The sequence below is a fragment of the Cyprinus carpio genome, chromosome B22 (assembly GCF_018340385.1).
Source record: "Cyprinus carpio isolate SPL01 chromosome B22, ASM1834038v1, whole genome shotgun sequence".
NCBI lineage: Eukaryota > Metazoa > Chordata > Actinopteri > Cypriniformes > Cyprinidae > Cyprinus > Cyprinus carpio.
Window position 1 is genome coordinate 19,835,849 of NC_056618.1, and position 23,590 is coordinate 19,859,438.

A 23,590-nucleotide genomic window follows, 5' to 3' on the forward strand; every position below is an offset into this window, starting at 1 on the left:
CAGGAAATGTTGTAGAAAAATGAACGAACAGGTGGAAAATGGTCTTTCTTTTTAAAGTAATTTTTGCAACAATTTACAAAAAGTTTCAATTTGTTCACATTAGTTAAGCAGATAAGTATCAAATACAGGGAATTTCTGTAGTACATTTAATGTCCAGGTATGAAAATTGTCCTTCTAGTACTTTAAAGTAGTTTTGGTGACATTTTACAACAAGTTTTAATTTGTTAACATAAGTTAAGCAACCAGATATTAAATACAGGAAATACTTTAACTACAATCAAAGGGCTGGTATGAAAAAATTCCTCTTGTTTAAAAGTAATTTTGTAACACTTCAGAATAAGTTTAAATTTGTTAACATTACTTAGGTTGCTGGCTAGCAAATATAAAAGGAAAATCCTGTAGTTCACTGAACACTTCACTAATGTTAATAAACTGAAATTTACTGTAAATTATATAGGTATGAAATACAGGAAATTCAGGAACAGGCAGGTGGAAAATGGTCCTTCTAGTACTTTTAAGTAATTTCTGTATCAATTCTTCTTGGGCTTTTAAGTAATTTTATTGACACTTCACTAATGTTAACAAATGTAAAGTATAAAGATACTGAATACAGGTAATTCTTGTAGTACAATGAACGGGCTGGTAAGAAAATGGTCCTTCTAGTGCTTTAAAGTAATTACGGTGACATGTTACAATAAGTTTTGGTTAACATTAAGTATACAGGTATTAAATAGAATTAATTTATTTAATTGAATGAGAAGGGTGTTATATTATTTATTTTTGTTGTTTAAAATAATTGTAAAGTAAGTAACACTTTACAATAAGTTTTAATTTGTTTACATTAGTTAGGAAGATGGCTATAAAATACAGGAAATCCCTGTAGTACATTGAACAGGCAGGTATAAAAATGACCTTCTAGAGTTTTAAAGTAATTTTGATGGCACTCAACTTATGCTAACAAATTTAAACTTACTGTAAATTATATAGCTATCAAATACAGGAAATTCTTGTAGTATAATGAACATACAGGTGGAAAATGGTCCTTCTAGTGTCAAAGTAATGTTGGTGACAATTTACAGTACGTTTCATTCATTGACATTAAGCACATATATATCAAATACAGGAAATTCCTGTAGTTCATTGAACAGGCTGATACGAAAAAGGTCCTTCTAGTGCTTCAAAGTAATTTCGGGCAACACATCACAATAAGTTTCAGTTAGTTAACATTAGGTAGATGTGTATCATGAATTAACAATCAATAACACTTTTACCACATTTATGAATCTTGGTTATTGTTAATTTTTACAGATACTACTTTTTAGTTAAATTTTAAATTAACAGTATAAACTATTTTGAACCAACATTAACAATGAACAAGAATGTATTTCTTAATTGCCTTGATTAATAAATTCTGTTAATTATTAGTATGATACCTAAATTAACTAATGTTAACTATAATTGTAAAACTTAGAAAAAAAACGTATTGTAAAGTGTTACTTTAATTTAAAAAGATATTGAAAGACAAATAAATATAATACAAATAAAAAAAGTGCAATTTTTTTGACAGTCAGAACAGTGTCATAATTGGGACATATTCACAACATGATAGACAAATTAAAGGCATAAAGAACTACATCTGTTCTTCATGTTGATTCATAACTAAATTAAGACTAAAGTCGAGGGTAAAGAAAAGGGGTAAAGTTATAAAAACAAATAAATCAGAATGACACACCCCTCCCAATGCTACCCTCTCCAGTCAAGCTGCCTTTTTTTAGATATCTGTTCTTAAATATCTATTTGACATCATTATTTATGAAGGTTCTCAAACCATAAATAAATGTACATGAACTATGTATACACTTTTTATATATATACTTGTATTGAGTATATTAAATTTATATTCTAGGTTTACGCAGAGATACAGCTAAATAAGACCTTTATGAGGCTACATTCCCCCGAGTGTAAGATAAAAGAAACTTACCATGTCAACGGAGGTTACACATCACACACACACACAAACACACGAACACCACAAAACAGGGTAATGGGCCCAAAGACTTTTTTGTGTCTTGTATATTTTCTTCTCAAATGCGTACCTCAGATACAAGACTCACTGGGAAAATCTGGAGTTTTTTAATGCGACAGATCATCTCTACAGCATCCCGTCCAGGTTCTTCTCGGCCGTCTCCTTGTCGCTGTTGGTAGTGGTCTCCTTGGGGCTATAGGTGTTGTGATAGTCCTGCAGGATTGTTACAACATCGTGATGGCCGAAATGAATGGCCTCATCCATGGGAGTGTTACCCCACCTGTATGGGGATCAAACGGCAAGTTTAAAGGAACAGCATCTGTTGTGTACTGTTGATTATCATTTTAAATAATTTCTTTGTGTGAAAAAAAAAAAAAAAAACTTAAATGGAAGACAATGGGGTAAGTGTACACAACAACCCTTATAAATATACGATTCATAACCTTAAATTAAGCTTCATAGATCACCTAAAATGTTGTGGTAATGATTTTTTTTAAACTTGTAAACAACAAACAATAAATGCTTTAAAAAAAATAATTATTCCTTTATGATACGTAACTAATAAATAGTTAAACTTAGAAAACTTGTTCTAACAACATACTGTAAAGTACTGCTATAATTTAATTTAAAAAAAGATAAATAAGTTGTAGTCTAATAATTATGTTAAAAATAAAAGTAACATCCAAAATAGTATATTATCCACATTCATTTTCTGTCTGTAATTTCTATAAATATTATTATATTATTAAATGAATTAATGTTTATTTAATGTTAACTCTATTATTTATTATTACTTTTTCCTAAAGTAAATTAATTAGAAAACAATAAACAACACTTTCTCATTATTTATTAACTGTTTTTTATTTCAATTTACGCTAATAAATGATAAATCAATATTAACATTAACCTAGAGTAATCAATGCTGTTCATTGTTAATTATTAGTATATGATACTTACCTAATAAACATAATGCTAACCATTTATGAAACTTAATTCATAAACTTTAAAAAAATAAAATAAAAAATAAAATAATAAATTAATTAAATTGATAAAACTAATAAAACTTAAGCGTTAATTAAACAAAATAATTAATAAAATAATTAAATTCATAATAATTATTAACTGCAATAATAAATAATAATTAACTGCAACCATCGTGATTAAAAAAATAAATAAAAAAATCCACAATGTTACAGTATCCATTTTCATGTCTATAAAAACTTTTATATTTATTATATTATATTATATTATATTATATTATATTATATTATATTATATTATGGCTAATAAATTTATGGATATTTAAGCACAATGAATTGACACATAAATGCTTTCAAATGTATGAAAATATATTTAAAATAGCTAACAATAAACAAATAAAGATGGTCTTTTTAAAGATGGTCAATTTCTTGAATACAGCTTTATTACATTGCTGTTTTGCAACAGCATTACCTCATTTTACGAGCCACTTTTCACATATAGGTGGTTTTAACAGTTATGCCACAAAACAAGATCTGTGTTGTAGTATTTCATATTCTTACCTATCTTTGGGCACTGGGTTCACCTTACAAGCTTCTAGAAGAAACCGTACAACCTCAGTGTGACCTGAAACCAAAAAAAAAACAAAAAAAAAACAAACAAAAAACAAAAGTGCATATTAGTAAGATTTTCACTCAGCACAGAGAGAAAATTAGGTCAGGCAGAGGAAACAAACAGCAAGTCAGCAAGTCTGGGGGTTGAAGAGCGTGATAATATCTATAGTTGCAGAGTTTGATTAGTTCCTGGCACTCCACCTTCAGCAGCAGCTACATGAAGGGCTGTCCGAGAGTCGTAATCTCTCTGCTCCATATCCATCGACGAGAGTGCAAACCTGCGCAAAGCGCAAACACACGTCAAGTAATTAACTCAAAATTTAAATTGCACAAATTGTGTTCAGAAATGCAAAAAAAAACATGATTTATTGGTGGTGTGGTACCTTCTCAGAGCTGACACGTCTCCTGTGTAGGCCGCAAACAGCAGGTTGATAACCGACTTGACCTGGAAGAAAACAGAGGAGTTGTTTGTGGTACAATTAACAACATCAGGACGAAATCATAGCATTGCGAACTTAGCACAAATTGCCAAAAGATCCAAAAGCCTGTCGGGTCGCATTTGGGAAGTGCAAAAAAAAATGACATCAAAGTCAACTTGTGAAACAAAAGGACAGTTAAACAAAACTAACATGTACTTAAACAACAGTTGCAATGTTTTCAAAACAGGGATAAAGAGACAAAATACACACAGAGATAAATAAAATGTGTGTTTATAAATAATTTGTTGTGTTTATTGATCATTTTTTATAATATATGATAAAATTAATAAAATCAAATCAATCTTATTGGCACAAACAAATGGTTTCTAAAAAGCTGCATATGAGTCACATTTCATAAAGTCAATGATAATACGGAAATAAAGCCAGTCACTTGAAAGCAAGAACTTCTTAAAAATAAAATAAAAGTTCAAGTAGTCAGTTTTAAATGATAGAAAGTTTAAAACATTTTTTAAACACTTTTAATTCAGAACTTTTTAAGTACATTCATGGACTGGCACGGTTTCAGAAATAATAAGTGATTCCTTAAACTGACATTATAAAGAAATGCCTACAGTAAATATTTAATTCAAGTGAAAACTGGGTTACAGATGTAGATGATTTGAGCACAGGATGAAATTTGCATTGTGAAACCACTAGTCACACAATCTTTTCTACCTGATCACAGTCGACCAGTTCCGCTCTTGTTAGCGTTAATCACTTGTTTGGATTGTACTTATACAATGTCTAAACTCCTTGCTTTTATGATTTACAGACATTAAAACATTGTGGCTGCTGGACTAAACCCAGAGGACTGCAGAATTTATAAAGTCGCACTTTATACAGGCACAGATTTTGACTGTTTACATTAAACAGTTCTTTCAAATCCATTTACATAATTTTCTTCACTTGAACCCCAATACTGCTTGAAATAACCTGCATCAAAACATACATTAAAAAAAACATTTAGACACATTATGTAAACAAGGGGGTCAATGAAAGAGCATAATGTAATTATGTACAAATAAAAAAAAAAATATAAAAAGTACTTATTGTTTTCAAACAGGCTTGCTTAAATTTGAAGTCAGAAATCTTGCTGTGTTCGGTTAGTTCAGAAGCTTATGAATAATTTACTTCTCTTCTCAGAGGCCAGATATCTCACATTAAACAAATACAGGAGAAAGTATTTTAATGAACGTGGGGGAAAACAGTAAACGTATAACCGTCTTAATTTTTTGTTTTTAATCAAAACACAATGAACAAAGAATCACAATATTACTGTATCGTTACCCAGATATTGATATCATATTGCATTGTTTGGGCCTTACTGATTCCCCTAATTTTAACATCAAAAAATTGCACGTAAGGTTTAAAGGTCTTTGGCTTGCTTTATAGTGCGCCTTACAGGCAAAAAACTACAAAATCTCCATAAACAAACAAATAATATAAAAAAAAAATACAAACATAACAAAAAAAACAAACTAAAACAACTAAACCAAAACAAAATCCAAAAAAAAAAAAAGCTAAACAAAAACAAAACAAAACCAACTAAAACAAAACAAACCAAACCAAAACACAGTTCAAAAAGACAAAACAACCTCTCTAACCCCAAAGACTGATGAACCAAAGAAAATGATTAGATGATGGGCTGACAAAACATGGCAGGAAGGGTGGGCGCTGTTGTCTCTTCTAGTTTCTTTCCGCCACGCTTTCCTTCCTATAGACTACAGTGGTAGAATTGTCTTCGTCCGTTTCGGAAGGACAGACCTTTTTCCACACATTGTCAGTGAGTGCTAGTTCCTTCTGAAGACTCGTATAGTCCAGCGGTTCGAGATTCTGCTGCTGCTGCGGTTCAACCAATACGGACACGGATAGATTATCAGATTAGATTATTTCATCATGGAATTTGATGCTTGGATTAGTATGGATGGCAGAGAAAGAAGAAAACAGGGAAACAATGGAAACTTAAGCAAAGCCAGTTAATCAGGTGTTATTTTTAGGTAAAGAGGCATAATGTCCATAATTATTTTACAGTAATCATTTTAATGTAAGCAGTAAAATATTTAGCATCCTAAATTGAGGCGCATGGATGGTAATGGAGTTTCAAGGGGTCATATGATGCTGCTAAAAAGAACATTATTTTGTGTATTTGGTGTAATGAAATGTGTTTATGTGGTTTAAGGTTAAAAAAAAACAACATTATTTTCCACATACTGTACATTATTGTTTCTCCTCTGTGCCCCGCCTTCTGAAACGCGTCGATGTTTACAAAGCTCATTGGTTTGAAAAGTGAGGTGTGCTGTGATTTGCCAGCTATCCAGAGCATTGTGATTGGCCTCAAGCGTTTAAAGGAAAGGTTACGCCTCTTAACATATTGTGATGCCTTGTCCGGCCGGAGCGACAAGACATAAACATAAAACCCATTATAAACGTGATATAAACATGATTTCTAGTCGTGTTTTCTTTTGGAAGGCTAAAACAAAGTAGTTTCGCTTTTTCAACGAAACAGCGTCACACACCGTGGCCTTGAGTGAGCAGAGGCCGGAGGCCTACAGTGAGCCGCGGCCGGCTTGAACGAGCAGATGTGGGCAGCTTGAGAATGGTTCGGCAGGCGGATTCTACGAAGGAGTGTTCCTTGGTCTTGCAGCAACCACATGTGACGACCCCGGGCTGGACGCCGCTTCATCCACGGTGAAAGCCGATTCGGCGATCCACAGTGCAAAGTTGATGTATTTCCTCAGCGACCAGCACGGATCAGCCCCAGGCATGACGAAGCGGATATCATCCTCTTTTGGAAGGCCAAACAAAGGAGTATCGCTTTCACAGTGAAACACACAGGCGGTGGCAACAACAATACTACAACCAGAATAAAAGGTACGCCTTCTTTCTTTGTGTGAACATTTGGGCGGTGTTATGTAAATCTTCCCACATACTGACGTAGAGATGTGGGGGCATGTTAGAACGAGCCGTTTTGGGGGGCGTGGACAAGTCTCAACTTTTATAAAGAATATCTCTTTGGATTTGAGACTTTAGTCTTTGCAACTTTACAGATCTTCTTTATTCACCAAGAGTTTGTAACACTCCAAAAAGAAAGGAAAAATTGAAATCGCATCATATGACCCCTTTAAAAGCAGAGTATGCTACTCCTCCAGCAGAAGGCAGACAATGAAGAGGAAAAGAAATATGCTTTTGCTAAGAGAAGTGAAATGTTCAATAAATCAGGTTAACATTGCAGGACAGTTAGCATTATTTGGTTTGCCAGAATACATACATCAAAACAAACACACACACACTCTCAATGTCAAAGTAACAGGATTCTTTGCATAAGTTGCATGTAGAGGAGGGATATACAGTGGCCCCAAAAGGTTAAATGATGCTTAAGCCATGCTTAATGCTCAAATTTAATTGCATTAGATAATAAACTGCATCATTATTTTTTTTTGTAAAACAACATTCAAATATTTACAGTGCTTATTGCCCATCCCTAGTTGCATCAGTTGCATACTATCTGTGGTTGGAAGGTCGGATCTGTCACTCACCCGCTGGTCTCCGCCCTCTCGGCGTGGATCCAATTTCTTGGCAAAATGCCGTAAATTATCATAGTTGTGGAAATTACAGAGCTGGACCAGATCCTGAAAGAAAGGAATACTTCAATCAATGTGAGCAAGAAAGCCACCATTGTAACAATATATTAGCTGAGATTATATAGATTTATTACCGTGCAAAACTGGATTCCTCGCACACTATTGCCCAATTTATCAAGAGGAGGAGACCAACACATAATGCCCATCACATTGGGGACCACCAGCAGGATGCCTCCAGAAACACCTGATTTAGCCGGGAGACCAACCTACAGTACAACACTCAACCTGAGTTTGTCGCAGACTGTGAAAGTGTTTTTCTTACATTGAACATAAAACCATCAGACATTTCCCCAGGTGTTTACATGTGAAACTCACATGGAAAGCGAACTGTCCGGAGAAGTCGTACATGCCGCAGGAGTGCATGAGACTTAGAGTGTCCCGTACAGCCTCGGGATTCAGCACACGCTCGCCCGTGATTGGACAGAAGCCGCCGTTCGCCAGGGTAGCTGCCATCACACTGGCACTTTCGCACGTTACCTCAATGGAGCACAGCTACACAAACAAAACAAAAACATTTAAATCATATATTTTCTGATATTTAAATATTAACATTTGCATACCGCATCTAAATATTTAATTTAAATAAATCTTATAGCACAGAACTCTTAAAGGAATAGTTCACCCAAAAATGAAATATGCTGAAAAATTACCCTCAGGCCACCCAGGATGTAGATCTTGGATCATTTGCTCCTATAGATCCTCTGCAGTGAATGGGTGCCGTCAGAATGAGAGTTCAAACAGCTGATAAAAACATCACAGTCATCCACACCACTCCAGTCCATCAGTTAACATCTTGGAGCAAAAAGCTGCATGTTTGTAAGAAACAAATCCATAATTAAGAGGTTTTTAAACTTCAAACCATTGCTTCCAGCTAAACAACCAGTGCATAAAATACCAGTGTTTGCTCCAGTGAAAAAGTCCATTCCCTGTTGTCTTGGACTGTTTTCACTTGTAAACAGTGCTTGAACTGTGCAAATTTCTTTCCTGATTCAGACAAGACGGCTATTTCACTGGAAGAAGCAATATTATACATAGAGGACTCGTATTTTAGCTGGAACTGATGGTTTGAAGTTAAAAATGTCTTAATGATAGATTAGTTTATTACAAATACACAATTTTTTACTTCACAAGATGTTAACTGATGCACTGGAGTGATGTGGATTAATGTGATGTTTTTATCAGCTGTTTGGACTCTCATTTTGACAGCACCCATTCACTGCAGAGGATCTATTAGTGAGTGATTTTCTACTCATCTACTGTACATCTTGGATGACCTGAGGGTGAAAACATTTTGAGCTAATTTAATTTTTTGGGAGAACCATTCCTTTCAATCTTTGTTGTAACTATTGAAAAAAAAAAATGGTGTAAAATACTTACAAAATCCTGCAAAATCAATTTAACGTAAAACAAGTAATGTGTTAATGTGGAAAATCTTTTTAACTTTCTTTAAGTTTGACTATTCAGTAAAATTTCAAAACAGTACCCATACTTTAACCAGGATATTTTCTCTGTATTTACTATAAAAAAAAATGTAATAATACATTTCATAATTGTTGGAAGCCTAGGTCTACAGGCAGCTATGCGCATATTCAACATTCATTTCCAATTGTAAAATTGTGTGCAAAAAAGGCTGTTTAACTTATACTAACCTGGAAGTAAAGGTCCAGGATGGAGATCATATCTGTACCCTCTGGGAAACACTGGAAGAATGAGGAAAAAAATGAAAAACTAATGTTTTTAGTGAATTTTCAATGGTCCCTAATTGCTATAAAATGTTTAAACGCATACCTTCTTTTCCTTCAAGTAGTAACCAATGGCAAAGTTTCTGTCACCTGACAGTCGCTCTGACTGAAACCTACCAACAACAAGAAAGTACTTACAGGAAGAACTTTAATTTGAATAAATTACAATAAAACAACTTTTCTTCAATTTTCACAGATACTACTGGTAAACAATTACAATGAGATGGCAAGTAAACTTTTTTTTTTTTTTTTTTTTTTTTTTAACAAAGTCCAATAATCTTTGTTTTATTCACAACTTTTGAAATTGATAGTTTCATTTAACATTTTATTAGTTTTGTATTTTCAATTTTTAAAATGTTCAGTTGAATACTTAATACTACTGTTACATATTTGTACTCTATTGTTTGCTATTTGTTTTTATGTTGTTTATTATTGACTGTTCACTTTTACTTAACTGAGAAATATCTGAAATTTCATTGCTATTAGCATTAAAAAACACTTACGTAGCATTGCTGAAACCAACATATTCATTTCCTGCCAACTTATTCATAAAGTTCATCACCTAAAACAAAACACTTCATAAAACACAGCAGCTCTCAACATGATAAACAGTAAAAATATAAAAACAGTCATACTGTACTATTATACTTACATAGTCAAACTTCTCAGCGTTGCTTACACCTTGCTAAAAGTCAAAAAGAATCTGCATGAATGTGTTATATCATCGAAACAAATTGTTTTGTAGAGTTACACACAAACTTCCTAATGCATAGCCATTCCGGTTAAAGGAAACATTATTAAACTAACACAATATTTATACACAGACAGTTGAAGTAAAATCATTTGTCTACAGCTTAAGAAGCATTTCAAATGAAGAATGGAAAAAATAAAGGATTCTAGCTCACTAGATTTGAGTAACATCATTGAAAGAAATAAAGGCAAACGGTGTTTGTGTCCAAGTAAGTACTATTATTGCTGTGGAATCACAAATGTAAGTTGTTAAAGGGGTGTGGAAAAATCAGACAAAACTAAAAGATTAAAAAACACTAAACTGTCAAGTAATTTGAACTGTGTGCTGTCTGTAAGTTTGTTTTAGTAAACTCATGTAATGCATTGATTTGAAGTTCTAAAATCATTTTTTTCCACATTGAAGAAATGTTTATTTACACACAAAAAAAATAGTACTGTATCTGACTAAATACTTGAATTTGTAAGTTAAAAAGCTAAAAATTAAACATAAACAAAGCTTGATTCTGAAGCAATTAAACAAAATTACATTTGATTTTCTGTCAAAGCAATGAAGTTGTCAGACTTGCGCTAATGTAGCTTAGCATTAGCTTGGTTTGAAATTTGTTCAATGAGGAAAAACAAATAAATGAAAGGGAAATTACCAACGTCATTGACCTGTTGGAGGGTCAAAATTTCCCACAGTTCCTAATGCTGTAAAATACGCAACAACAATAAAACCACAAAAAGCCTTCACACAGACATCACACATTACCACCTCGACAGGCCTGAGAAAGATGCGTATCATGCAGAGGATTGACCTTTAACACCACAAACTGTCATCACAAATTCATCAATTACTAAAAAAGTTAGCTTGTTATAAACATATATACTTGTACATGTTTGCAATATTCTTTATAATAGTATAATACAAAGCCCTGCATTTCTAAATGTAGGTTTTAGCAAGGATGCTAACTACAGATTGTGTCTGTTTTCAAAATGACAACATTCTGACTGCTCTCAGAAGAATAAAAACATTTGGTATTTATATACCGTATTTTGTCTTCCTCTCATCTCTCATTTTGTTTCTAAAGTGTTCATTCTTCTGTCACATTGCTCTTTCAAATTCCTGACTATTATTCGTTCTTTCTTGCATCTGTTTGCTCTTTTTCCCTTATCTCCCACATCCCACTTCCGTTTCTCTCTTCAGTATAATCCTTTCAGCGTGATTATTCATAACCTTAATCTGACGAGAGATGGAAAGTAATCTGATTAAATCCATTCGTCCCTCTGAACCGTTCTCATGTCAAACGTCCACAAACATATCAAGCTAAACATTCGGCAAGGCACTTTTAGGTTATCAAATTAGGAACAAGCACAGCTAAAGCAGTTTCAGGCCCCCATTTCATCAAAAAAAAGATGTAAAGATGAGATCGTGATTTACCTTGAGGAGAGAAGTGCAAACTATGGCGCCAGCGTTTACCATGGGATTATGAGGTTTATCTGGAAATACAAATGAATGAATCAATAAACAAAGATGGCTCTGAGTGTATGAAGCTTGTTTTTGGGAACATTAAAGGAACAGTTCACCCAAAAACGAAAATTTTCTAGAAATGTACCCTCCAAGATGTAGACGATTTTGTTTTTTCATTGGAACAGGTTTGATTAATTTTGCATTGAATCACTTGCTCAGCAATAGATCCTCTGCAGTGAATGGGTGCCGTCTGAATAAGAGTCCAAAATAAAAACATCACAATAATCCACAAACAATCCACACCACTCCAGTCCATCAGTTAACATCTAGTGAAACCAAAAGCTGTGTGTTTATAAGAAACAAATCCATCATTAAGAGTTTTTTAATCTTAACCTTTGTTTTTGGCTACAATATGAGTTCTCTATTAACAATATTTCCTTTTCCAGTGAAAAAGTCATCTCATCTGAATCAGGAGAGAAATCTGCACAGATCAAGCACTGTTATGTAGGTGTAAACAAATATGTGAGTGGATTTTGATGTGAGAAGACAACAAGAGATGGACTTTTTCACTGGAGGAAGTGTTATTATGGACTCGTATTTAGCACCAGTTTAATAATAACAAAAAAACCTTAACGATGGATTTGTTTATTACAAACATGCAGATTTTCAGTTCACTAGATGTTAACTGATGGACTGGACTGCTGTGGATTACTTGTGGTTTATTGTGAAGTTTTTATCAGCTGTTTGGACACTAATTTTGACGGCACCCATTCACTGCAGAGGATCCATTTCTCCAAATATGTTCAGGTGAGCAAAACAAACTCATCTACGTCTTAGATGACCTAAGAGGGAGTACATTTTTAGCAAATTATCATTTTTGGGTGAACTATTCCTTTAAGATTTTTGTATTTTGAAATTACCTTCTTCATTAAGAAAGAGTTTGTTGAAACGAAGACCGCTGGGTTCCTTCCCTATAAATCGGTGCACATATTCAGTGCCGTGATCGTGAACAGCAATTGCGTATTTTAATGGCTTCACACACGATTGTAGACAAAATGGAACTTTCGTTTCACCCGCAGTGTACCTGTAACGCACAAAACATCAGATTTAGATTTACAACAGAGCTCAGCATACATGTTTGATAAATCAAATTATGTTTACCAGAAAATATAAACAAAAATGAAGCAAAATCAAAACAATGTAGCAATTGTACCAAAGACAGAAATCTCACCGTTGGCCATCTACAGTGCACAGTGCAACGCCCCAGAGATTAGAGCTAAATTTTGCTAGCTGAGGAATGTAATCTGCCACCTAACACAATAAAAATGTGACAAAACAGAATGTAAAATAATCTGTAAACAAATAGCATCAGAGATTCACACAGTGTTAGATTATCTTATCTTAAAAGTGTACCTGGCCACCCGACAGTGATTTAGCGCTCTCATAAATTTGATCGATGTGAGAGGTGAATGACTTAAAGTCAGGAATGACAAACTTTTTCCGGAATGCCTGTGTTAGCAACACAATGTTGCTTTGCACACACCTGTAGGAAGAGAAAAGTGAAGATTATGATTTATCATTATTAGCATCATATGTTCATTAGGGCTGCACAATTAACCAAATTTTTAATCGCGATTACAATTATGGAATCGTTCAAAGCGGCAATTAATCGTTCAAAGTCCACTTATATTATTCTGTGCTTAAGATGTTTTTTTTCTTTCTACATGTTATCTTAAGGGTTTTTCCATTGTTTTAATTTTAGTTTTAGTAACATTATAATACCATTCATATTTTTACTTTTTTTCCAATTTAAAGAAGAAACCAATCCGATGTATAGTTTACATTTGAGGCTTAATACTATATAAAGCACTAAGAGTTTTTCAGTTAGAGTGTTTTCAAATACGGCATGCAGTTGCCTCAAACAATGGTATAAACATCATTCAATGTAAATTGTGATAAACGTAATTAATGATCGCAATTACAATTTCAAGGGAATAATCAACAATTATGATTTTTGTCATAATCGTGCAGCCCTAATGTTCATCCAAATCCAAACATGAACACTTACATAAAAAAAAAATACTGAATACAATATCGTCACTGACATCTACAGTATAACCACAAGCCACTCTATAAAATGCTTTAGCAAAAAAAAAATTGTAGTATAAAAACCGATATAATGCAGTGTTATTTTAGTATTATTTATTTACTATTATAGTTTGTTTTTCAATTAAATTTTATTTTTAGATTTTCCATTTTCACTGTAAGTTGTAGTAATTTTGTTGTGTTTATAATTTTTTTACATTTTAAATAAGTAGTTTTAGTTATTTTAGTATTTAAATTTAATTTGTTTTTATTTTGTTGTGTTTATAATTTTTTTACATTTTAAATAAGTAGTTTTAGTTATTTTTATAATTATATATATATATATATATATATATAATGGTTTTAGTTTTAAAAACAATAATATTAAACCTGATATGATACTATGTTCAGGCCTTAAGCCATTTTTATGTATTTTCTGAGTGAAAATAAATAATTTATATACTGCAGAACTATAACAGGCCTTTAAAAAAAAAATCAGTGACCTTGGAAAATTTGACGTGTCCTTGGAAAATGGCTGATCTATGAAAGCTCATGCTTAAGTAACAGCTACGGGTTTCAGCCCTCTGAATAGTACACTGACTGCAGCAACTTCATATTTGAAGGTTAAATATGTTAAATGGATGCTCAAAAATGATTCAGGAACTAGAAAGAAAAAAAACACACTACAGCCAATATATTCGTATTAAACAAAAAACTGTCAGTCAGTTGTCATTTCATTCTTTAAGCAAACAGGGTTAAGTTTAATATTGCCCATTTATTTACTTTTTGAAGAGATGTCGATCCAGAGCACCATCTGATGTGGTCTTCATGGTGACTTTTAACATCTCCATACACTCCTTAAGACGAGGGTCTCCCGTAAGCAGACCTGTGGCTTTCAGCGCCTGAAAAACAACAACAATTAGCCTAAATTTACAACAAATTGAAAACTGACACAACTATCTGGTCTATAAACCAAGACATGTGTTATAAGAGATACGGTAGCGATGGCTTTGCTCTCCTTGGCCAGCTGGTGTTTGGTTTTACCGTGGTAAATTTGTGAGCTGGAATTTTCTCCTGGCCCTCTGCAATGGTGTAAAACAGCAGATCTTCCAGGCTGGGCAAAATGCCTGCCTTCCTTCTCCTGTGATGTGAACAGATACACAGAGGATCCAGTAAGCAGACAGAAAACAAAAATAGACTGTATACTCAACAAAAAGGGTTTATCAGCAGCAGGAGATGTCGTACTGAAATTACATGCCATTTTAGTCTCAGAATTATTCCTCTCAAAATGCCAGTCAGTAGGTTTCAGATTGGATAACAAAGTTGTTTTTGAATTAAACCAATTTCATTTTTCAAAAACTCAATCTTCTTTATAATTTTCAAAAATGTCAGACCCAAAATGTACTTTATGCAAGTTAAAAGTTGCATTCTCATAGTCTGCCATTAGGGGTGCCATTAGCGTCGTCTTCTTGGTCAGTTTTTCTCTATTTTTTAAACTGTCAAGGATGATCAACAGTGAGTAGAATCTTGCTACACAAGGTATTTTAGAATTGAGTTAAAGGGATACTCCACCCCAAAATGAAATTTTTGTCATTAATCACTTACCCCCATGTTGTTCCAAACCTGTAAAAGCTTTGTTCGTCTTCAGAACATAATTAAAGATATTCTGAATGAAAACCGGGAGGCCTGTGACTGTCCCATAGACTGCCAAGTAAATAACAGTGTCAAGGTTCATTAAATATGGACTTCTGCATCATCCGTGCCACAAGGATGTGCTGTTTTATTTCAAATCAAAGCTAAATTCACGTAGAAACAGCGCATCCTTGTGGCGCGGATGACACAAAGGGGAATAGGCAGCATATGGTGATATGGAGAGACACAGAGGAGACCGTTGACAAAGAAATTGTTGAATAAAGTCGTTATTTTTGTTTTCTTCACTTACAAAAAGTGTTCCCGTCGCTTCATATAACCCAGATTCTGACGACGACTTTCATATCTTTCCTGGACCTTGACACTGTTATTTACTTGGCAGTCTATGGGACAGTCACAAGCCTCCCGGTTTTCATCCAAAATATCTTAAATTGTGTTCTGAAGACGAACAAAGCTTTTACGGGTTTGGAACGACATGGGGGTAAGTGATCAATGACAAAATTTTCATTTTGGGGTGGAGTATCCCTTTAAAGTGATTAATTGTTAGTTAGCTAGATAACATCAACATATGCATATTTGTGCATGGGAAAAGTGAAAGGAAAATGTGTTTTACCCCTGACTGACATTGTGAGATCATCTGAAACCCATTTTTTTTTCTCAGAAAAAAGGTTAGTCTGTTAGAAAAGGTGGTTATTTAACATTATTCAGGTTTGTGAAAGTTAAATGTTAAGCAGGAGCTAAGTAAAGCATTTGGGAATAAAACTTCCAAGGACTTCCTACACTTGATTCAAAAGTTCAAACATTGGATTGCATTCTGGGATAGCTAACACAATACAGGCTTTGAAAGCACTCTGGTTTAACAGACCACAAATCATCCAGAAATGAACTTAAGAGTGTCTGGACATTAAGTTGGTGGAAAAATACTGTTCTAAATCCATTGTGGGTTGAAACAATGGCCACCAATAGCGGCTCAAGGCCTTTGTGATGTCATTTCGGGATGATACCTATGGTTCTAGATCACAGAATGGGAATGTTCTTCAGCGGGGAAAACCAAGCATTGCGTTTTGTAGGAAATAACTGGAAGAAAAAAAAAAAACACCAAATAAAATGAACCAGATACTTACACAACAAATGCAAAGTATGCAGACAACCAAAAGAGAGAGAGAGAGGGGAGAGAGAGAAAAAAAAGAAATGAATGAGATGTATGGGAATTTAAAACACTGGAAAAATAAATAAACACATAAAAATGCACATGTATTATTTATGCAGGTTCTAAAAACAAACTGACCTTTGATTTAATTAAAATAGAGATAATAGGTTAGTTAATGACAGACCCACAAAACACAAATCAAATTATATTAAAAAATATATATTTTAATGATACTACTAATTATACTATTGTTTACAGGGCTCCAGACTGCGACCACTTTTTCTGCCGATGCACGTTCATCTCTCAACTTCAATCTTGATCTTTGATATGACAGAGTAAAATACTGTCTGAGGATCACAAGCATCTTTTTAAAACATTTAAAAGTAATACATTAATCTCAACTTCAATCTTGATCAAAAAGTAACTAATTGACATTACGTTACTTTTGCATTACTTTTTCGTCACCTGTGCTGGGCTTGCTTATTTATTTTCATAACAGAAAACCGAAGGTCATATATTTGGCAACTGTAAAGGCCCTTTCACACCAAAAGTGAAATGAATAAGCTTCAGCCTCACTCCCCATTTCTCTCAACACAGGGACAGACATGTCAGTGAGGCCCTTTCACACCAAAAGTGAAATGTATGTGATTATTGTTGTATATAATTTAAAAGTAATGCGCTACCGTTACCACAACACTGGTCAAGAAGACTATTGATAAAAAGCTACTAGACACACACTATTGTGTACAAACACAGCCAGCGCTCTGATGCAGCCTGTCTGACCTGTAAAGGCATTAAACTAGGACACGTAACCTGATGAGAGCAGCCACCCCTCCCGTCCCAAAGGCGAGATAAGCCTTCACTTCCAAGCAAGGTCTCAAGTTCTGATCCTCACTAATGCACCACGCCGAATGCAGTCTCTGATGCCGATATTTTTACACACAAACACACTGGAAATAATCCACTTGATGACACAGCTAAATAAACCCACTGTTTATTTGCTTTAATGATGGGATGAGTTATGTGAGATGAGAAAAATTGATTAGCATCCCCACTGGATTGCTTCTGAAGTCACCATTTTTCAAAACACAATACGTGTACCTCTTATAAGTGTTTTTTTTTTCTTTTTAGCAAATCTACTTGTAAACGTACAGAGCCTTATTAAAAAATACTGTGGTGGTACCACGATGCAAACCATGTCAAAACGTCCTTGCGGGGACAGCTGTGTGTGTGAACACATGTAAGTGAAATGATTCTGTAACAATAACTTCATTATCTTCTTCCACTTCAATGAGAATTGGTCAAAGAACCAGCAAAACAGCTGATGTTCACATAGAATCACATGCTTATAGATCCACTGCAACATATTTTGGCCTGCAGCAAATAAAACACCAGAAAATGAACCAGCTGCCACAAACTGAAAAATACTTTGGTATGGTATTACCATGGTTTTCTAATCGAATATCCCACTATACACACACAAAAAAAGAACAAAATGTGAAAAGACTATTTCCATTCACTGTTCGCAGGATTCGTTTGGCTCAAGATGGTGGGCACAAACTGGCACAATTTCACTGCAGCAATGCATGCAGAGATGCCAGCGTGACACACACACACACACACAGACTCATGTGTCAGCAGGTGCCGTCATGTCAGATAAACCTCGGATGTCAGCGAGTCTGAGGTGATTCATTTTACACTCCCTTTAGTGTTCACAGGGTTTGCATTGAGACCAATAAAATCCACTAAACTAAGTAAAATTAGCATTTGTTTTAGTATAAATCTTTGTTGAGTATGAAAATGACACGCACAATATATGGCTCAAATTACTGATATCTAAAAAGGCATATTTTTAAATGATCAATCGGAAACCGATATAACGATTATCACTGAAATAAATATATAATGATTATAATAGCACCCACACTAAACGATGATAATGTTCTTTTTATTATAATCTCGTACTGCAGATGTGTCATCTGCCACTTTAAATGAGTTGGGTGGATTCTGATTGGCTGTCAAAGGTTTTATTGTTCATCAGCAAGAAAGAATCATTCTGAAAGTGATTCTAATGATATTGTTTCTCTGTGCCATTATTGTTATAATTGTGATGTTTACTTCCATATTCCAATAAAATTACAGCGATTATTAAAAATGTATAGTTTTACAGTCATTGGTGTGAAAGGGCCTTCAGAAGGTGATTTTTTATATATATATATCTGAATAAACACGCTTTGTCTGGTGTAAAAATGAAGCTATCAAGAGGCCACATGCTGGGTAAACTCCCTCAGTACAGACCACGTCCTGACACCACGAATTAAGATCAAGAGCATTCTGCCTGAGAGCATTATATGATGCTTATGACACTACGAAAGCGAAAGTGTGATGTGTAGAGAAAGAGATTAAAAAATATCAGGTTCAAACTTAGTCTAATCCAGCTGTGAGATCTTATGAAGTGTGGATGTGTGTCCTGCACGATCGCGTGTTCTCTGTGTGACGGTCGGTCCGTGTGAACTGAATGCTGACAGGAGGAGAGTTCAGCTTCACTGACACGTGCGATCGACAAACTTTAAACTCGTGATTTAAAATTATACTGCGCTTCATGCTTTTGCCCAATGTCATATCTGAATATTAATGTTTTACAATTATTTTACTATGTTTTGGAACATGCACACTTATGAAAACTTCCACAATGACAGCCTTTCCCCAGATGTAAGCGTACAGATGTTACAATAAGCTGAGACCTGACCTCCACAAGTCACTGACAGACAGATGGAGAGAAAGGTCAATCTCTCCAAGGACAAACACACGCATACCGAATGAACGAGAGCAATGCATACTAAAATGACAGCACAGGTTGACACGTTCAATGCACACTCAAAGGTCAACTGCAGAGCACTAGATTCAGAGCAAAGATTTTCCGAAGAAACCCCAGTTTCGACACTTCCGAGCTTTGAACACAGTCATTACAGGAAGAGGAAGTGGCTGATCTGGCTGTACGGGAACTAACATGCTTTAAAACTTAATAACCCCTTCTGAACCTGAACAATTTATCGAGTGATTTCAAATTGATCTGTGTTTTTTACTACTGATTATATATATTTTAAATTTTAAATACATATAACATTTTTTAATAAAAATGCTAAAATTTTAACTATTAAAATATATAGTAATTATAATATGAAAAAAATGCTTTAATTAAACATATTTTACCATTTTATCAGAAATATTTTAAAATATAGAATTTCTAAAAGCTGTCAGCTTGATTTTAGAATTAGACAAGGATTGACATCATCAGCTCATTTTAATTAGTCTACCATTAATTTATCCAGATAAAAATATAATAGTCAGTACAGGTTGATCAATTACTGATTCTTAACATTGGGTCTCCTCTCAAATATTCTGGTTAAAAATATCAGAAAGATTCTAGAACATTCCAAATGTCCATCATCCTGATTCATACCAAGAAATGCACTGTTTACATTTTAAAAATGCTTCAAATGTATCAAAACCCACCCTTAAAAGCCCAACCTCTCCGATTATTCACAGAGGACATCAGAGAGGCCTCTGGGAATTTGGCCCCCGTCCATTGTACAAGCTCTTTCTCTTTGTGCACTCTGTCTTAAATATCTTGAACACCTTATAGTTAATCTAAAATATCTAAAGCTATACATATACCAGAAATACATATAACAGAAAACCCCCACATCCATCATCGTGGATTAGGCCTAGGATTCATGTGTAGGGAATGCGGGGCCCCCATATGAATGAATGAAATCCACCCAATTTTAAAGTCAAGTGAAACCAAACCTGCTGTCATTAATGGAGAGGCTCTATCAAGCAGGTTTTCAGCTCTACTCACTTCTCGTTGGTCGCATCTGTCTGCATGCACAGGGATCTTCTGTGTGAAGACGCGCATCCTCCTCCTCCGGCGGCGGCTGTGTTATCTGTAACGTTACTATTTTTCCAAAGGCGCCTTAGACTGGGCTTGCAACACTCCTTTAACGCGCTCGAGAACCTAAACTGTAACATTTCAAACTCGACAGGCTAAACAGAATGATTTCCGACAATAACGCTAGTAATATTGATGAGAACGTCGATTTTTTTAGACAGCCGTGCCGGTTTCTTCCCTCGTCTCTCGGTGCGAATGCTCACGGGACAGAATCGAATCCGCCCACTGACCGATGCTCGCAGTCCATTGGGTGCAGTGATGTCAGAGCGAACGGTGATTGGCTAAGACGGGCGTCAATCATCATTATGACGCCAGTCACTTCCCTGCGCTTAATGACGCGTTTCAACGGTCATCAGCATCGTAAATCCTCCAAAGTTTTTTGTATCCTCATTAAAGAACAAAACAAAAGTATGTACATTTATAATACTATACTTTGTATTGTATAACTTTTCATTAATAACAAATAAATAAATAAATAAATAAATAAATAAATAAATAAATAGTTGGGAGTGACGGTAAATTTGACATATGTCTATGGTTCTCTCTACTGACTGCCGTCTTTCTCAAAAAAAATTTTTTTTCATTTTTTTTTTAAAAAAACGAAAAGAGTTTGGGAACCACTTGCCTAGGCTCTGTATAAGCTTGAAATAATACTAATAAAAATGTATTAGTATAATTTATTAATAATTATTAATACATTTCACCAGTTCACGGACATTATTAATTATTATCTTCTTGATCCATTTGTTTTGGATTGCAAATGCAAATAATATTTCAGCATATTATATAAAATTAATAATAATTAATAGTTATTATAAGTATAGTAGGCAGTATACAGGATTTATACAGGATTTATGAGCAAACCACCTTAAAAAAACATGATGGGGTTCATTCATCACTGGAAATACAATGTCAAGCTGAGCACATTGCATTGTGGGATGCAGTATTCACACAGTGTGTTCTGCTTTACATACTGTGCATGCAGAAACAGTAAGAGTATGCTAGTATACTATTTTGAACATTATTCATGTAATACTCCAATTATGGCATTTAATAAACAGTGGAGTTTAGAAATAATAGTATGCTAATAGATGAAAATGCAGGGAGATTGAGCTATTAGTTGATTATAACTGTTGATCTGAGAGCAGTTTGCACATTTGTGATACAATAATATGCAAAAAGACAGCCATACTGCCAGTTCATAGCGTGATGCTGACTGTGAAGGGAACCTATGGATGCAGACTGTTACTCACCGGATGACTGGCCTGCTATTATGAGCATTATAATAGCTAATGCAAACACTGAATGCCACGTGATCTAAAACTGTGGGGTTAGACGTCAGACTGAGGAATGTGACACAGGAGTTACTGTTGAATGTGGACTCGAAACCCTTATGAAAGCCTGCTGCCTGGTTTGCTATCCTTGTGGGGACTCTATGAGTAATGGTTCACACACACACACACACACACACACACACACACACACACACACACACACACACACACACACACACACACACACACACACACACACACACACACATCATATAAATTATTAGCATATGAACACAAATATGTAATGCAATTAGATGATATTACTCATATTACACATATGCACTGAACAATTCATCTTTCTCTTTTAGGAAAGCGTACTAATATCTTAGGTTATCTTGCCACCTTGTGGGCAATTTAGAAAGTGACAGAATTTGACTTTTTTCTTACTAGAAAGTATTTATATAGACAAAATGAGAACAATACGTGTTCTAAGGGATATACACAATAATAATACAGGATTACGTTTCCATTTCTAACATTAAAAGGATTTTAAACATATTCGAATATAATGTTTCCATTTCTAACATTAAAAGGATTTTAAACATAATCTATTAGTACATATATTTACGTATTTTAAGAAGTTTACATTATACTATATAATTTAATTATTTACAAGGAAAATATATGTTTTTATAAATATTTTTTATATTTATATATATATACACATACATAGTATTTACATATATATATATATATATATATATATATATATATATATATATATATATATTTTATATATAGATATCCTATATATATATTGTTAATTTTTATTATTTATTATATATATACATACACACAGATCCCATACATACCATAGACAAAATATACGATTTATATATTGTATAATATATATATTATATATTATATATTAGATATATATATATATATTTTGTATAATATATAATTATTTTTTGTTTCTGATCATTTCTTTATATTATATTATATTATATTATATTGTTAATTACATTTATATGTAGTTTATTTTTTATTGTTGTTTTTTTTTTATTTTATATTTTGTATAATTTTTATATTTTTATTTTTTACATATATATTGATATATATATATATTATAACTATTTTTTAGTATAATTTTGTTTATATTATATTATTATATTTTGTTTCTGATATTATTCTTTATATTATATTATGTTATATTATATTTTATTTTATTTTTTTTATTTTATATTATATTTTATTTTGTTTTTTAAAAGTAGTATATCTTAAATAAGGCAGCTCTAACTCACCCACTCTCACAAACCCAGTGTTTCCTCCATCATCCCACAGAGACAAGATATACAGAGAGATATCAGGAAACACATGCTCACTGTTAAACCCAATCATGTAGGAGAGCCCTCGTGGGAAGGAAAGCCTGCACTATCAATCCAAAATAAAGTTCAAGAAACCTTTATTAACCTTTCTTTCCTCCTACTTCTTGAAGGAGAGCTGATATATATATCTATATATATATATATATATATATATATATATTATATATATATATATATATATATATATATATATATATATATATATATATATCACGAATCTTTAACCAAAAGAAGCCAAGCTCTGCATAAGTGCATCTAACTCTATCCCACTTCCATCAAGACAAAGCCTGTAGCGGAGTGTTGGCTGTGAGCCGCAGCGCTGTTCGCAATGTTTCCGCCCACATTCAAGCACCGCCCACACATCTGGGTCACACAGTGATCTATCCGCTCACACACACACGCACACACGGG

General features: G+C 33.7%; 2 protein-coding genes across 9 annotated transcripts in view; both read right to left on the minus strand.

The window, feature by feature from the left end:
- LOC109082837 (glutamic acid-rich protein-like) overlaps window positions 1–23,590 on the minus strand; it is an 848,403-nt gene that overhangs the window by 437,201 nt on the left and 387,612 nt on the right. The window lies entirely within an intron of this gene.
- glsa (glutaminase a) lies at window positions 776–20,735 on the minus strand. Of its 5 annotated transcripts, none has more exons than XM_042748593.1 (18): window positions 20,428–20,735; window positions 14,810–14,900; window positions 14,549–14,667; window positions 13,094–13,223; window positions 12,912–12,991; window positions 12,601–12,764; window positions 11,651–11,709; window positions 10,133–10,165; window positions 9,984–10,042; window positions 9,527–9,593; window positions 9,388–9,438; window positions 8,054–8,230; window positions 7,813–7,944; window positions 7,634–7,726; window positions 4,002–4,063; window positions 3,820–3,896; window positions 3,568–3,631; window positions 776–2,306 (listed from the first exon to the last, which is right to left on the minus strand). In XM_042748593.1, the coding sequence occupies exons 1-18, from the start codon at window positions 20,595–20,597 to the stop codon at window positions 2,153–2,155; spliced, it is 1,782 nt and encodes a 593-aa protein (XP_042604527.1). In that variant the 5' UTR covers window positions 20,598–20,735; the 3' UTR covers window positions 776–2,152. The 5 variants fall into 5 exon arrangements, with proteins under 5 accessions (XP_042604527.1, XP_042604526.1, XP_042604530.1 ...); XM_042748592.1 differs by having other exon boundaries at window positions 14,810–14,906; window positions 20,428–20,734; XM_042748594.1 differs by lacking the exons at window positions 776–2,306; window positions 3,568–3,631; window positions 3,820–3,896; window positions 4,002–4,063 and adding an exon at window positions 4,560–5,939 and having other exon boundaries at window positions 14,810–14,906; window positions 20,428–20,734.

What these genes read in the sequence shown, in the direction of transcription:
- glsa (XM_042748592.1), bottom strand. Translation starts at nt 20,597, where the DNA reads ATGTTACAGTTTAGGTTCTCGAGCGCGTTAAAGGAGTGTTGCAAGCCC. An exon ending in AATCACTGTCGGGTGGCCAG is followed by an intron (nt 12,992 to 13,093) that starts GTACACTTTTAA and finishes TTATTGTGTTAG; the next exon opens with GTGGCAGATTACATTCCTCA. An exon ending in GAGGAATCCAGTTTTGCACG is followed by an intron (nt 7,727 to 7,812) that starts GTAATAAATCTA and finishes CCTTTCTTTCAG; the next exon opens with GATCTGGTCCAGCTCTGTAA.